The sequence below is a fragment of the Hoplias malabaricus genome, chromosome 4, assembly GCF_029633855.1.
Source record: "Hoplias malabaricus isolate fHopMal1 chromosome 4, fHopMal1.hap1, whole genome shotgun sequence".
Classification (NCBI taxonomy): Eukaryota; Metazoa; Chordata; class Actinopteri; order Characiformes; family Erythrinidae; genus Hoplias; species Hoplias malabaricus.
The window spans coordinates 15,485,590-15,502,621 of record NC_089803.1 but is presented as its reverse complement, the minus strand read 5'-3'; the positions used below and the strand labels follow the sequence as shown (position 1 = coordinate 15,502,621).

Genomic DNA, 17,032 nt, shown 5'->3' with positions numbered 1-17,032 from the left:
AAGGACAAATTATATTTCTGTTTGTCATCCATAAGAGGAAAGTTTGAGAATAAACATTAAATGAGAAAACACTTCTCAGTTCATAGATCAGACAGTGGCTGTAAAAAAAACCTAGCAGACACAGGGAGAACATGGACACTCCACCTAGATGGGACTTGAACTCAAGATGCCAGCACTTTGATGCAAACGTGCTCACCACCAAGCCACTGTGCTGCTCTTATGACCATGCTTAAACCAGCAGCCATAACACCTGAGCAGCAGAACATGCTAATCCACTGAAGCTAGCAGGTGTGGGCCTGGCCGGTGCTTGGGTGGGAGACCTTCTATAAAAGTCTGGGTGGCTGCTGGAGGTGTTTTAGCTGGGGCTAACAGTGGATGTTGTCCCTGTGTTCTGTATGGATCCCAGTGCCTGAGTACAGTGACAGGAGCACTGTACTGAGTAAATAGTGTCATCTCCAAATCAGACATAACTTAGAGATGCTGAGTCTCCGAGGTCCTGAAAGATCCCAGGGCATTGAAATGATAAAAATAGGGGTGTTACACTGAGGTTTATTCTGCCACTGTGATCACTTCTGTCCTCTTAACCATCCCCTTCTGAGAAACCTGGCTCAGTCCCTGTCTCTCGTACCTCTCTACCTAATAGAGATGTGAGGTGAATGCACTGGTGCAGAAAGTTTTCCGTCATAAACACATTGGGGGTGACCTCAGACTGAATGTATTTTGTGAAGAAGCCACAAAAGGGAGTGTGTTCTGGGTGATATTCTGCTGCAGGACACTGGATGTGGACATTGATGTAAATGTCAGTTTGACACATGCCCCCTTTTTTCAAACAGCACATTAGGCAGGTGGTCTTAACGTTGTGCTTCATTAGTGTAACACTGTTGTAAGAAATAAAGCCCAGTGCTGAAAACCTAAACACCCAAATCTGTTTAAAATGGAAACCTCTGGGTTCAAGTCTGAGAACTGATCAAACAGAGCAGCTGTGTGTGACCTAAAGGCTTTAAACACTGAGCTGGAGTCAGAGGAAGAGGACATCACTCACATGTTTAAACAGATGCAGTCTGTGAAAGTGAACTCGAATTCTCTGAGAGGAAGCAGACGTTAAAAATTAAAATAACACTGTGCTTTATCTTAGATTTTATAACCTGACTTCTTTAAGCAGGTCTGGACTACTCTTCTCAGCTGTGGTCATCTCTACACTGTCCAGCACTTCATGGACATCAGGAGTTACAACAAGAATCAGTTTCTACTGAACGACCAGCAGGGGGCGACTTCACTGAACTGATGATGTTTGAGTTGTGCAGCTGGAGTGAAGGAGGTTTTTGTACGACTCTGTTTCACTGTGTGAACACAGCCTTGCTGTTGATATAATGGTAACTCTGACAGTAATAATCTCCTGCATCTTCAGTCTGGACTCCACTGATGGTCAGAGTGAAGTCAGTTCCAGATCCACTGCCACTGAAACGAGCTGGAAAACCAGACTGGAGCTGATTCGCGAGTTTAATCAGGAGTTTAGGATTTTCTCCAGGTTTCTGCTGATACCAGTGTAAGTAGTGGCCATTTGAGCTGTGATAGTACACTGCCTGACTGACCCTACAGCTGATAGTGACTGTGTCTCCTGGAAGAACAGATTTCACTGCAGGAGTCTGAGTCACAGTCACCTGACCAGCAGACTCTGGAAAACAGACATGAAGGAGAACTAATTTACACAATAATTAAAATTATGAATAATATTTTAAAGAACCTCTTGAGGACTTTCTCTAAACTGAATCTTCACTGTGTAAGTCTGACCTGGAGTCCAGAAGATCAGGGTCCAGATGAAGATGGGGATTAAAGTCATGGCTGCTGTGGGTGAAGAAGTTTCTGGAGCAGTTCTCAGTGATGAAGTGTTAAACTCAGGACTATAAACACTCCCAGAGCACTGAAGCATGGAGCACTCAGTGCAGCGTGTCCTCTGTCGATGCAAAACACCTTCAGAACAGACCTTCACCAGAAATCTCACTTCTCTTAATCATCCTTCATTTATTATAAACACTAAGCAGCCAAACATTAAAAATGACCTGCTTGTTTCTACACTATTTTACCTGCAGCACTGCTGTGTCTGATCCACTCATACCAGCCCAACACACACTAACACATCATCACCACTTCAGTGTCACTGCAGCTGAGAATGGTCCACCACCTAAAATCATATCTGACATTTTGGGTCCTGACCATTGAAGAACATGGTGAAATGGGGCAAACAGCACATACAGAGCAACAGATGGACTGCAGTCTGTAACTATGGATCTACCAGTGCATGTGTACAGTCAGTGGAGCTGTTAGAATTGACAATGAGGGCAGGAACATAGAGGTGGCTTTAATGTTATGGCTGATTGATGTATAATTCACAAGATCATAAATCAGTGATTTTTGAATTTACTCAGTAATCACTCCTCAAACTCCTCACATGTCTCTCTCCTCCTGGCAAGTGCACAGATATTTTTGGGGGCAAATTTTAAGACAAAAAAGTGCACCCATCACAAAAATTACTCATAAAATTAAAAAATATGTAGTATATTTAAAAAATGTATGCATTTTTGTTAACACAATCAATACACATTTAATCATTCATTATCTGTAACCCTTATCCAGTTCAGGGTCGCGGTGGGTCCAGAGCCTACCTGGAATCATTTTGCACAAGGCAGGAATAGGGCAACACACACACACCCTTTTGAGTCACCAATCCACCTACCAACATGTGTTTTTAGACTGTGGGAAGAAACTGGAGCTCCCAGAGGACACGGGGAGAACACACCAACTCCTCACAGACAGTCACCCGGAGCGGGAATCAAACCCACAACCTCCAGGCCTCTGGAGCTGTGTGACTGCAACACTACCTGCTGCGCCACTGTGCCACCCCCACATCTAATCAAATAACTCAAATTATCAAATTGCCTAACTTGCACTTATTTTATGACACATGAGTACAACACCTGTAGGCTATGCATGATGCATGGATCCTGTTTTGCTAATACAGACCACACCCGTAGAGGCTGGAACAGGGAGGTGAACTCACGAGGCTTTGAGGAGGATTTGAGGGTGGCTTATGAATACGTATGAAGCCGGACCACCGTTGAATAAATGAATACAAGAAAAGGGTGGAGACGGGGTGGAGGTGGGTGCAAGTTTGTTCAACGCAGAAATTAGTTTGCTGGGTATGTATAGGGCTGAGGGGAGGAGTTTGGGGCGTGGTCTTACTCCCAAATATATGATATTACATAACTCCACAATAGACAAGCATTTTCGGCGGGTGTGACGTGTAAACGCCCCACCGTTTTATTTAGTTTTTTTAAAGATACGTTTGGCCAATAGCCACGTAAAGTATTCAGCGGCGCTATAATGTTTACGTTTGTGGTTAATTTTGCATCAAACAATGTCAGGGAATGCACAAACACTGTCATTACCTGTATGTCTGATGCTGTAGGTCATAGGAGTGTGTAGCAGTTTGGCCTGGTGCTCAGCACTGCATGAGTGCTAACCTGATGAGGAGGAGGGAGGGGCAAGGTTGGAGCTTGTGTGTGCCGTGGATCAGATCTAGGCAGAATTCTCACAAGAACTCAAATAAATGCCCGTCAGATATCAAAACATTTTTGGGGGGAGTTGATGACAGAGAGGGTAACTTTTATTTTTATTTATTGATGAATGAAGAAAAAATTGGGCTTCAGCAGAAATGGCACTCTTCTTTTCAGGGCAAAAGAGCAGGTGCTTGAGCACCACTAGGGGTCTATCTGTGCATGTGCCTGCTCTCTTCTTTAGAGCAATGGTTCTCAATCTTTTTAGACAAAGTACAAACCATTATCAAACCAGGACCTCCAAAGCCCACCTACGAGTCTCATCACAGAGACACGTGTGCCTTTGATTGTTCCTCCATCCCAATAAAGGTAAATCACAAAGTTGGAAACTGTCCATTTGATCAGCACCTACAAAAATGCACCTCAAATATATATATATATATATATATATAATACATTTTTTATTGCCGAGGCATAATCTCACTCTGAAATAAATGTAGAAAAAAGCAACCTTCAACTCAGGTGAAAAAAGAAGAAAGAAAAAATCCAGACGAAGAAATAATTATTTCCCATAAAATGACCTATTCCACAATTACTGGCACCATTAACAATTTCTTTGAAATAAATGTATTTGAACATTTGAACACTTCCTGTTTCCCTGGGCGTTACACAGAGGCCTATTTCTCTTACTCACTCTTAAACACAAGAAAACACACTATTCAAGTAATGTGTGTCAACCTTCATAAATCAGGCAATGGCTACAAGAAAATAGCCACTCACCTGTAGATACCCTTATCTACAGTCAGAGCAATCATCAAAAAAGTTTAAAAGATCTGGGAGAGGGCGCAAGTGTATCTTGCCACCACGCACAGTGAGAAGGATGGTAAGAGAAGTAAAAAGTTCTCCAAAGCTCACTGTAAGAGAATTGAATCAAATGGCAGCATCTTGGGGTTATGAGGTCTCCCAAACAACTATCAGGTGCTTTCTACTTTTCAGGAAGCTGTTTGGGAGGCATGCACGGAGAAAGCCTTTTCTGAGTTATACTCATAAGCTTAAATGGGTGGAGTTTGCCAAGCATTACTGGGATTTTAACTGGGACTATTTGCTTTGGTCAGATGAGACCAAGATAGAGCTTTTTGGCAACAAACACTCTAAGTGGGTCTGGCGTAACACCAAGGATGAATATGCAGAAAAAAACCTCATGCCCATTGTTAAGTATGAGGGAGGATCGGTGATGCTGTGGGCCTGTTTCTCCTCCAAAGGACTTGTGAACCTTGTAAGGACACATGGGATCATGAACTCTTTGAAATATCAGGACATTTTGAATCAGAATCTGGTGGCCTCTGCCTGAAAGCTGAAGATGGGTCGTCACTCGGTCTTTCAGCAAGATAATGACTATATACATGTGGCCAAATCGACGCAATCGGTTCACAAGGCACAATCAAGCTCCTCTCCTCAGTCCTCAGTCCCCAGACCTCAACTCAATAGAAAACCTGTGGGGTGAGCTAAGAGGAGAGTGCATAGGAGAAGATCCAGGACTCTGGAAGATTTAGAGAGGTTGTACAAAGTGGAATGGTCGAAGATCACTCTTTCTGTATTCTCCCATCTTGTGAAGAGTTATAGGAGAATATTAAGTGCTGTCTTGTTGGCAAAAGGAGGTTGTACAAACTACTAACACCAGGAGTGCCAATAATTGTGGCACGCATGATTTCATTCAAAAGATTTATTTCTTAATGTGTGATTTTTTTTTTCCCCACCAAATAAAGGCACTTGAATTAAAGCTTATGTTTTTCTCTTTTTTTTAATGTCCAATGTTATTAAATAAATAAATAAATACAAGTATTTATTAGAAGCCAAAGAACACTTCTTAACCAAGGGTGCCAATTATGCAGGGCGCGGTTTGCACAATGTGGGATCTCCAGGACTGGCATTGGGAACGTCTGCATTAGTCCATCATTCATCCATCCATCATCTGTAACCGCTTATCCAATTTAGGGTTGCGGGGGGTCCAGAGCCTACCTGGAATCATCGGGCGCAAGGCAGGAATACACCCTGGAGGGGACGCCAGTCCTTCACAGGGCAACACAGACACACACACATTCACGAGTCGCCAATCCACCTGCAACGTGTGTTTTTGGACTGTGGGAGGAAACCAGAGCACCCGGAGGAAACCCACGCGGACACGGGGAGAACACACCAACTCCTCACAGACAGTCACCCGGAGCGGGAATCGAACCCACAACCTCCAGGCCCCTGGAGCTGTGTGACTGCGACACTACCTGCTGCGCCACCGTGCCGCCCCTAGTCCATCATTAATGTGACTAAACTCACTGTTTTATTTATCTGAAAATCCATTGTAGATCTTTGTAAAATATAGTGTGTGTCTTTAGTGTGTGACTTTGCAGTTTCACATCCTCAACTCAGCTCTTGCAGTGCAGTCTCTTACTGAAGAAGGTTTTTGTATGACTCTGTTTCACTGTGTGAACACATATCCACTGTGGTAACTCTGACAGTAATAATCTCCTGAATCTTCAGACAGGACTCCACTGATGGTCAGAATGAAGTCAGTTCCAGATCCACTGCCTCTGAAACGAGCTGGAATACCTGAAACTAACTCATTTGCTTTCTGAATCAGGAGTTTAGGAGCTTCTCCAGGTTTCTGCAGATACCAAGACAATGGCTGGTAGCCCCAGCCCTGATACACTGCTGGGTTTGTTCTACAGCTGATAATGACTGTGTCGCCTGGAAGAACCGATTTAACTACTGGAGTCTGAGTCACCGTCACCTGAGCAGTGGAGCCTAGAGAGGACCACAAAAAGAACAGAAATACAAAAAACATATTAATGGGAGAAGTGAACAACTCTGCATCATCTCTGAAAGGAGGGGTCAGACATGAGCTTAAAGTCTCCACGCTCTAAACCAAGCGTAAGCCAGAGGAGAAAAAATCTGTGGAGCAGTGGAGTTCAATACAGTACCTTTGGGATGAGTTGGAGTGGATCAGAACTAATCATCCAACATCCAACCCCTGATACATTTCAGCGACTACAGCTTTAGTGCTATAATACTCCTGTGGCTGAATGCAATCAAAAGCTCAACAATGAACCAGTATCTAGTGTAGAGTCTATTACTACAGTAAAGGGAGCTAAACTCTCTGTTAATACCCTTCATTTCAGAATAATACCTGGATGGACAGGTGCCTGTAAACATTTCGACATAGAGAATATAATGTCCACTGAGTGTAAGTCTGACCTGGAGTCCAGAAGATCAGGGTCCAGATGAAGATGGGGATTAAAGTCATGGCTACTGTGGGTGAAGAGGTTTCTCAAGCAGCTCTCAGTGATGAAGTGTTAAACTCAGGACTATAAACACTCCCAGAGCACTGAAGCATGGTACTCTCAGTGCAGCGTGTCCTCTGTCGATGCAAAACACCCTCAGAACAGAACTTCACCAGGAATCTCACTCTTTTATATTATTTTTCTTTCACTATATATTACGAAAATAGATGACCAATTATTTTAGGTAGTATTTTGAACAGTACAGATATCTATTTTTTACAATTGTATCTGGTACATTATGTGAACCAGATGTAACACAAATAAGATAGACATCAAAAGACTAGTATGAGTTTGTCCATTTTTTTTGTTTCTGTTAATCAGTTGTTTCAGTAGAGGATCTGTATTTTAGACTCTAGAGCAGGGATGGGGAAACATTTCAGCCCAAGAGCCTGTGTGACGTCTTAAACCAGTCGAGTGGTTAGATCACACTGCCGAGATCGGTGAATCCAGACGGGTAATGGCAAATATCTGTAGACCTAATAGACACGGCTTTAGTGCACCATCTAGTTGAATGCAAGGTATTGCAGGAAAACGGTGAAATTAATGCAGTTTTAGGACAATTGTGTAAATACTCAGAGGGCAGGATAAAACAGCCTAACGGGTCGTAGTTTGCCCGCCACTGCTCTAGAGTTTTTGACATTATGGCAAAAACTAGATCCAACCTTTTTCAACTATTTATTGTAAAATGTCAATGTGTTTGTGTTGGAGTCCAAAATGTTAGTTTTATAGTCATCACAGGTTAATATGACATTACACACCTTAATATAATGCTAATCAATCTATATTTATCATTTAATGATACAGAAATCTCTTGGGCTTCCCTATGGTACAGTGCACAGTCAGTGTGTGTGTGTGTGTGTGTGTGTGTGTGTGTGTGTGTGTGTGTGTGTGTGTGTGTGTGTGTGTGTGTGAATTTTGAGCAGGAGGTTTTTGTACAGACTCTAAACGAATTTGTATCACTGTGGTGGACTTTCGGTGGAGGAACCAGACTCTCTATAGGACGTGAGTAAATATAAATATTTATTAAAACTAATTTCTGAAATCTTCTGTAAGAATGAGTTATAAAAATAAGAATTTAGGGTTTTTTACCTGTTGTTTTTTTTTATTTTATTTAAATGAAATATGACCTGGTTTTGAAGAACTATTAAGTTGTTTTATTGAATAAAGAAGGAAATGTGCAGAAATGTGCATTCATACAGATGTAGTACAGATAAACAAGACAGATATGCTGGCAACCCTTAATAAAAAAAATTAATATGCTTTATATATATGTATATATACACACACACAAACCAGCGTTCAAAATCAAGTGACAGTATTTCCAAATTTTTAATCTTTTCAAAAAAGTCTTTTCTGAATGAGCCGTGGCTCTAACATTTATTATATGTTGCATGTGGATGTTTACGTGAAAGGAAATGTTTCACAACTCGTTTAAAATGTAATAATATTATTAGTATTAATGATTATTATTATTATTATTTAAGGCTGGGAAATGTGACAATATTATCATAGTTATGTTAAATTATGATCACAACTAAATTTTCTCAACATATGGTAGATATCAGAAGAGTTAAAAAGCAGAGGTGTTACTCTAAATGTATTTAATCCACTGCTGAGTGTAAAATGCTGAAAAAAAATTTATTCACATTCTTATTTATAAATATTTTTAAATGTGATTCATTTTTATCATAAAAATATACACTGTGAGGTAGTGGTAACTTCTAGAATTCATAAAAAGATGAAAGAAAGAATGAATAAATATAATAATTGTGATTTATTTGATGACAGTTTGTCACACAGCCTATGTATAAATAAAAATGTTTGAAAAATGTATTTGTTAATGTTGTAACAAGAGAAATAACAGCAGATAAATACCTCACTTCTCTGAGATATTCTTCGCTAATTATGTTTTTTATGTTTCGAAACCTAACAACTACACCACAGTAAAAAAGAAAAAGGGAATTCACTAAAGATCATCCCTGTCTGTTTTTGTAGTTAATTTGCAAGTGTGAGTGTTGTGTGAGTGACAAATCACAGCTGTGTGACCCTGCATGAAAATCCTATGAACCATCTGTCAAATCATGAAGTTTTATTAGATCAGACAGTTCTTATCCAATCCTCTTTCAGATGCTTTTTTCTGGAAAGTAATAAGAAATTTCATTAGCGTTTGAGTCAAAGTTGTTTGTCATTAATTATTTATTGAGTTACTACACCAGTTGTGTATGAATTTGAAAGTGACGTTCATGCTCCACTGAACTCTGTTCTGCTCTGTCGAGAATTAGAGAAACGAAACACAGTCAGTGAACATCTTGTAGCTGATAAACTCATGGCTGAAAGAGGTTTTTGATTCGTAACAAAAGTGGAACATTTTAGATACCATATATCTAAATGTTTTAGATGAACTTTCCAATTACTGAACTCATAAAGACCTTTAATTGTGCATGAAATCAAATGGGATGTTTGAGAACAGCTGGGCATAAGCCTAAGGTTAAACTCGTCCATGGAACATGTCAGCTAGATGTCTTTGCTAATAAACCCCCTTTTTGGACATACACCCACCAGCATCACAGTTCTGAATGACTGATAACTACCTCCTTCTATCAGACTCTTACAGTATGTGTGTGTGTGTGTCCTCTAGGTGACAAAGCACCTACCCTCACAGTGCTGCCCCCCTCCAGTGCAGCTGTGGATGAGAAGGTGACTCTGCTGTGTGTGGGCTCCGAGGGCTTCCCCTCAGACTGGACGCTGAGCTGGAAGGTGGGCGGTGCCGTTCAGAGCTCAGGGGTCAGTAACAGTCCTGCGCTTCTGCAGAAGGACGGGGGTTCCTACAGCTGGAGCAGCACACTGACCCTCACCCAGCAGCAGTGGCTACAGAGCACAGTCATCTGTGAGGCCAGCAAGGACTCACACGCAACGGTCAGCAAAACACTGACCAAGTGTTAGAGCACATACGTCCCAGTCTGCTTTATGGAATCTGTTTTTGAATTGTTGAACAAATCAATAAATAAAATATCTTCCTCATATTCACTGTCCGTTGTTGTATTTATGGAGGGCTTCAGTGATTTGATGTATGATCATACATTCTCCTGGATTACTGATCTCATGATCTTAATCTACAAACATGAGGCACCTGCACCTCCAGATCACACGGAGGAGCTGTGAAGAGGGTGTTTCTTTTATGATTATGAAATCATGTTATATGGTACTTTTAAAGGGGTATAACATATATTTTGAAAAGCCTGAGAGTGGTAATGTAAAGTTGTAATGAGGGTCAGTGGTTTATGAACTCAAACTGAAGTGGAGGAAACACTGAGTAGTTCCTGTAAAGTGACTGTGAGATGAGGGGGGATAGTGAACATCTGCACAAAGATCTGATCTATTCTAGGAGTGTGAAACCACACATGCAAATCCAGGTTTCTCTCTCTCTCTCTCTCTCTCTCTCTCTCACATACACACACACACACACACACAAACACACACAGTGTGAAGTAAATAACAACTGGCACACCTCTCAGCCTCTTAGACTAAGTGTCAGTTTACACTGGGTCTCATATATGAATATTTAAATTTAAAATGCATATTGAGTTTAGAGAATGGACACGTGTATCAGTGAGTCTGAATCTGACATTTGTTAATCAGAGCCTGCAAAATGTTATCGGTTTGACGGATGTGCTAACTGACCCTAAAGAATACTATTACCTTTAATGCAAATAGTAAAAAGTGTTCTGCTGGAAGAACTTCATGGCAGAGCACAAAGAGAAAAGGACACATTCTAAAAAAGTCTTGTGGAAATGCCTCAGCTCTTCTGTGAGGTTCTGTAAGTAGCTGGAGTGGTTTTAGGAATTGAGTCTTTTAGTTGCAGGGCTTTAAGAAAATTCAGAATTTACAATCACTCTTACTCAAGGAATTTGGGATTCCAATTTAGGATTTTTATTTTAGATTAAACTGTGACAAAATGTGCCAGTGTTAAACGAATTAATCTCCAGGGACCTGGAGGATGTGGGTTTAAGTCCCACTCCAGGTGACTGTCTGTGAGGAGTTTAGTGTGTTCCCCCACTGTCTGCGTGGGTTCCTCCAGGTGCTCTGGTTGGTAGGTGGATCGTGACTTCAAAAACACAAGTATCCTTAGGTGTGAATGTGTGTGTTGCCCTGTGAATTACTGGCGCCCCCTCCAGGGTGTGTTCCTGCTCAGCTGTATTGTATTCCACCGTGTGGTGCTTCAGAACACAACAGAAATTTCAGCAGATATTTCACTTCTGTAAATAATCTTTCCTTATTATTTACTTTCTCTATATTCACTGATCAGGCAAAGATTACATTTGATGAAGAGGTGGTTGACATCTTATAGGTGCTCTTCCTAATCATCATTATTATTATTATAAATGTATTTCTCATGTCTACAATCTCTGACCAGCAGCACTGCTGTGTCTGATCCACTCCTACCAGCACAGCACACATTACATGACCACGACCATGTCAGTGTCACTGCAGCTTTGAGAATAATACACTACCCAAATCATATCTGCAATTATTTGCTCCCGACCATTGCAGTACAAGGTGAAATTTGGCACAAAATGTGTGCAGAGCAACATATGGACTACAGATATACTTGTAGAAATAACATATGCACATATGTGGCCCATGCAGCTGATATGTTGGACAGAGAATGTAGTTGGCTTTAATATTATGCTAATTTGTAATAAGTAATTGTCATTGATTCAGTGTGATTTACTCAGTAATCCATCCTTAAACTCTTTTCCTATTATGAGTCTCCACAATTCACAGAGTACTGGATTTTTAATAGTTCCCAGAATTTAGAAGGCCTCAGTTGGGGGTTTTTCTTTTTCTAAGAAAGCTTTTTCTTATAAAGCCCCTAACTCTGGAATGATCTTCCAGAAAATTTTCGGGACTCAGACACAGTCGCAATTTCAGGTTCAGGTTATATAGCTTAGTCAGTGTCAACATAAGGTGAATACTATGGCTTTTTTTTTTGTTTTACTTAATTTCCTGTCCTGGTAAAAAGAGATAACTTGTAAGGATATCCTGTCTTGCTACCTCCAGGAAAGCTTACCCAGCATCCCATTCACACAGAGACAAAAACCTATCTAGGCAAAAATGAAAGAACAATGGGTCATTTCATGTCATGCTCCAGCTTAATAACATATGTCTATGTGGACATTAAATGACTACTTCATTTGATGAATATATATATTCTTCAGTAGTTAATGCTTCCCAATAGATAGAGGCGGCAGATCCAGGGGGTCCATGGACACAGGGAATTATAGTAAACTGAGACGCTGGTGCTGTCATCCCTCCGCTTCACGCGATCACTCAGGTTTGTGGAAGGTGGAATGGAGGGATGCCAGTGTTTCAGGACGCTCCCACATCTGCGTCCTTCTGTTTCTCACCTTTTAGTAAAGGTGTCATAGTCAGATCTGCTGGAGTCATTAGCCACACTCTGGAAATGTTTACATTTTCTGTTTTCCATTCACCCAAACAGATACAAACTAATTCCATCCCTCTACCTTTTTCCGAGTAGATGAACACCTACCTGTCCGGCTAGAAGCTGATTGGATGACTGAGCTCCCACTCCCTGCTTCATACCAGCTGCCCATGCTCTAACTACTGCCACTTGCCTTGGATTGGCCCACACTACAGTAAAGAGCTTTTATGGATTCCTAATTATTGTTTCTACTAATATTATTAATAAAAGTAATAATGCGGCACGGTGGCGCAGCAGGTAGTGTCGCAGTCACACAGCTCCAGGGGCCTGGAGGTTGTGGGTTCGATTCCAGCTCCGGGTGACTGTCTGTGAGGAGTTGGTGTGTTCTCCCCATGTCCGCGTGGGTTTCCTCCGGGTGCTCCGGTTTCCTCCCACAGTCCAAAAAAAACACATGTTGCAGGTGGATTGGTGACTCGAAAGTGTCCGTAGGTGTGAGTGAATGTGTGTGTGTCTGTGTTGCCCTGTGAAGGACTGGCGTCCCCTCCAGTGTGTATTCTCGCCTTGCGCCCAATGATTCCAGGTAGGCTCTGGACCCCCCACGACCCTAAATTGGATAAGCGGTTACAGATAATGGATGGAAAAGTAATAATGTCATCATCGTTGCTTACATTATATATACTGTGATTTGTATCAGTACACATGAGTATAACAGCAGTCGTATGGGATGGTATAGGATCTTTATTTTTTCGTAAATAATTTGTAGGTAGATTGACCAGAGGAAGATAGGTCCTCCCAAGGTTGACAGTGGAGCAGAGGGATGCCAGTGTTTCAGGACGCTCCCACGTCTGTGTCCTTCTGGTTCTCTCCTTTTAGTTAAAGCTGTCATAGTCAGATCTGCCGGAGTCATTAGCCACACTCTGGAATGTTCACATTTTCTGCTTTACAAACACCAAACAGTTTAAACCTAATTCCATCCCTTTACATTTTTCAGAGTAAACGACTGCCTACCTGGACACTGATGGATGACTGTTGAGCTCCTGCTCCATGCTTCAGACCAGCTGCCCACTCTCCAGCAACCACCAAGTGCCTCGGACCTACCCCTACACTGAGGTTTTCACAGACACCTAACTATTATCACCAGTAGATTGACCAGAGGAGGATGGGTCACCCCTTGTGAACCTTGGTTCCTCCCAAGGTTTCTTCCTCAGCTGAGGGAGTTTTTCCTTGCCACTGTCGCCCTTGGCTTGCTCACCTGGGGATTTTTACATCATTACATTTTTACATTTGATGTTAAAACTGTGTCTTACCGGAATTCTGTGAAGCTGCTTTGTGACAACATCAGTTGTAAAAAGCACTATACAAATAAATTTGATTCGATTCGATAGATCAGACAGTGGCTGTAAAAAAAATACCTAGCAGACACAGGGAGAACATGGAAACTCCACCCAGATGGGACGTGTACCCAAGATCCCAGCACTGAGACATGTTCACCACCAAGCCACCATGCTGCTCTTATGACCATGCTTTAGCCAGCAGCCATAGCACCTGACCATCAGAGATGTCAAGATGTCAGCATGAGGGGGAAAAGCTAAATAAGGACAGCACGGCACAAAGGACAGGAACAGGGTAACAGAAATGATCAGCTCAGGACATGGGAGAGAGAGAAAGAGGAGAAATAGAAGAGAGACAAAAAGTGTATTGCTAATGAGAGTCTGGTGGATGGTTACAGAGAAGTAGTAAAATAAGGCAACAATGAAAAAAAACAGGTTTAATACAGACAATGGCACTGTGTGCACCAGCTACAACACCAGTTGAGAACAGGAGAGTGTAAGGATGGTTAATCAACAGCTTGGGAAAGAGGTAGGATTTTGATCTAAGTAAGAAACTGCTGAGGTGAGGAAAGTGCAGTGTGTGACATTTTTCTGGAGGACACTGGATGTGGACATTGATATAAATGTGAAAGTGACCTGGAACTCTGAAAGGAAGGAGAAGTTAGAAAATAAAATAACACTGTGCTTTATCTTACATTTTATAACCTGACTTCTTTAAGCAGGTCTGGACTACTCTTCTCAGCTGTGGTCATCTCTACACTGTCCAGCACTTCATGGACAACAGGAGTTAAAACAAGAATCAGTTTCTACTGAACGACCAGCAGGGGGTGACTTCACTGAACTGATGATGTTTGAGTTGTGCAGCTGGAGTGAAGGAGGTTTTTGTACGGCTCTGTTTCACCGTGCGGACATATACTTGCTGTTGATATAATGGAAACTCTGGCAGTAATAATCTCCTGCATCTTCAGACTGGACTCCACTGATGGTCAGAGTGAAGTCAGTTCCAGATCCACTGCCACTGAAATGAACTGGAAAACCAGACTGAAGCTGATTCACAAGTTTAATCAGGAGTTTAGGAGTTTCTCCAGGTTTCTGCTGATACCAGAATAAGTGTTGGCCTGATGAGTCTTGGTACACTGCCTGACTGACCCTACAGCTGATAGTGACTGTGTCTCCTGGAAGAACAGATTTCACTGCAGGAGTCTGAGTCTGAGTCACAGTCACCTGACCAGCAGACTCTGGAAAACACACATGAAGGAGAACCATTTTATATGATTTTAATTTTCAGTAATTAAAATCGTGTGAATAATATTTAAAATAACCTCTTGAGGACATTCTCCAAACTGAATCTGAAACAGAGTCTGACCTGGAGTCCAGAAGATCAGGGTCCAAATGAAGATGGGGATTAAAATCATGGCTGCTGTGGGTGAAGAAGTTTCTGGATCAGCTCTCTGTGATGAAGTGTTAAACTCAGGACTATAAACACTCCCAGAGCACTGAAGCATGGAGCACTCAGTGCAGCGTGTCCTCATTTGATGCAAAACACCATCAGAACAGAACTTCACCAGAAATCTCACTTTTTATATTATCTTTCATTCACTATATATTGCAAAAATAGATGAACATTTATGTTACGTAGTATTTTGAACAGTACAGATATCTGGAACCTGTTCTCTACTTTTTTATCTAATTTTCTTTCCAATTGTATCTGGTACATTATATGAACCAGATGCCACACAAATAAGACAAACATCAAAAGACTAGTATGAGTTTGTCCTTTTTTTGTTTCTGTTAATCAGTTGTTTCAGTAGAGGATCTGTGTTTTAGACTCTAGAGCAGGGATGGGGAAACTTTCCAGTTCAAGGCCTACACTGTGATTTAAAAGGCAGGCCAAGGTGGAGGTTATGGGGAGTGGGAACTGATATACATAAATTACATGTATATTTAAATTTTATACCTACCTTAATATATATTTTATATTTTTATAATATTTTAATATAAATTAAATGCCAGACACATTTAATTATGTGAATGTTTATGGGAGAATTTGATTTTGTAATGTATGTGTTTTATATTTCTTATATTTATTTCTGCTTGGTGTATCACAGTCTAAACAAAACATATACCATGCTCAAAGCAGCACATTCAACAAAAGTTAACTGTTCATGTGTGATGTCTTAAACCAGTCGAGTGGTTAGATCACACTGCTGTGATTGGTGAATCCAGAGGGGTAATGGCAAATATGTGTAGACCTAATAGACATGGCTTTAGTGCACCATCTAGTTGAATGCAGGGTATTGCAAGAAAAAGGTGAAATTAATGCAGTTTTGGGACAATGTTTTACAAACCGGATTCCAAAAAAGTTGGGACACTAAACCAATTGTGAATAAAAACTGAATGCAATGATGTGGAGATGGAAAATGTCAATATTTTATTCAGAATAGAACACAAATCACAGATCAAAAAACTGAGAGAATGTATCATTTTAAGGAAAAAATATGTTGTTTCAAAATTTCATGGCGTCAACAAATCCCAAAAAAGTTGGGACAAGGCCATTTTTTACCACTGTGTGGCATCCCCCCTTCTTACAACACTCAACAGACGTCTGGGAACAGAGGAGACCAGTTTCTCAAGTTTAGAAATAGGAATGCTCTCCCATCCATGTCTAATACAGTTAGACAGAATACTGTTCAATCGTCTTGGGCCTTCTTTGTCACACCTTCCTCTTTTTGATGCGCCAAATGCTCTTTATAGGTAAAAGATCTGGACTGCAGGCTGCCATTTCAGTCCCCGGATCCTTCTCCTATGTAGCCATGATGTTGTGATTGCTGCAGAATGTGGTCTGGCATTATCATGTTGAAAAATGCAGGGTCTTCCCTGAAAGAGATGACGTCTAGATGGGAGCATATGTTGTTTTAGAACCTGAACATAGTTCTCTGCATTAATGGTGCCTTTCCAGACATGCAAGCTGCCCATGCCACAAGCACTCATGCAGCCCCATACCATCAGTGATGCAGGCTTCTGAACGGAGCGTTGATAACAACTCGGGTTATCCTTGTCCTCTCTGGTCCGGATGACATGGCATCCCAGTGTTAACATTCTTTAATATTGTAAAGTATGATTCAGAAGTCTGAGATTCATTCAAAGGAGATGGTCTTCAAGCCTTTGTCTTGTCAAGGGTCATAAATTGTATATGATGTCACTACCAAGGTACAGGAAGCAGCCAATCAGGAGCAAGAGAGGCTCCAATCTTATCCAATTGGTATTAAAGGCAGGTCTTTTAACCTCTGGTTAAAACCCAGTGGCCCCAAATGATACACCCTTCTCTTCTTCCCCTCTGCTTCTTCTCTATGCTTCTTCGCTTCACTT

At 41.3% G+C, this 17,032-nt stretch overlaps 2 gene segments (V, D, J or C); both read right to left on the bottom strand.

The window, feature by feature from the left end:
* Window positions 1–1,337: 1,337 nt before the first annotated feature.
* LOC136694926 (probable non-functional immunoglobulin kappa variable 6D-41) lies at window positions 1,338–1,840 on the bottom strand. The segment is given in 2 exon segments: window positions 1,338–1,675; window positions 1,792–1,840. Coding segments are annotated over 2 exon segments (387 nt in total).
* A 3,617-nt stretch (window positions 1,841–5,457) lies between these two features.
* Window positions 5,458–6,870, bottom strand: LOC136693720 (immunoglobulin kappa variable 3-15-like). The segment is given in 2 exon segments: window positions 5,458–6,353; window positions 6,804–6,870. Coding segments are annotated over 2 exon segments (375 nt in total).
* Window positions 6,871–17,032: the final 10,162 nt, after the last annotated feature.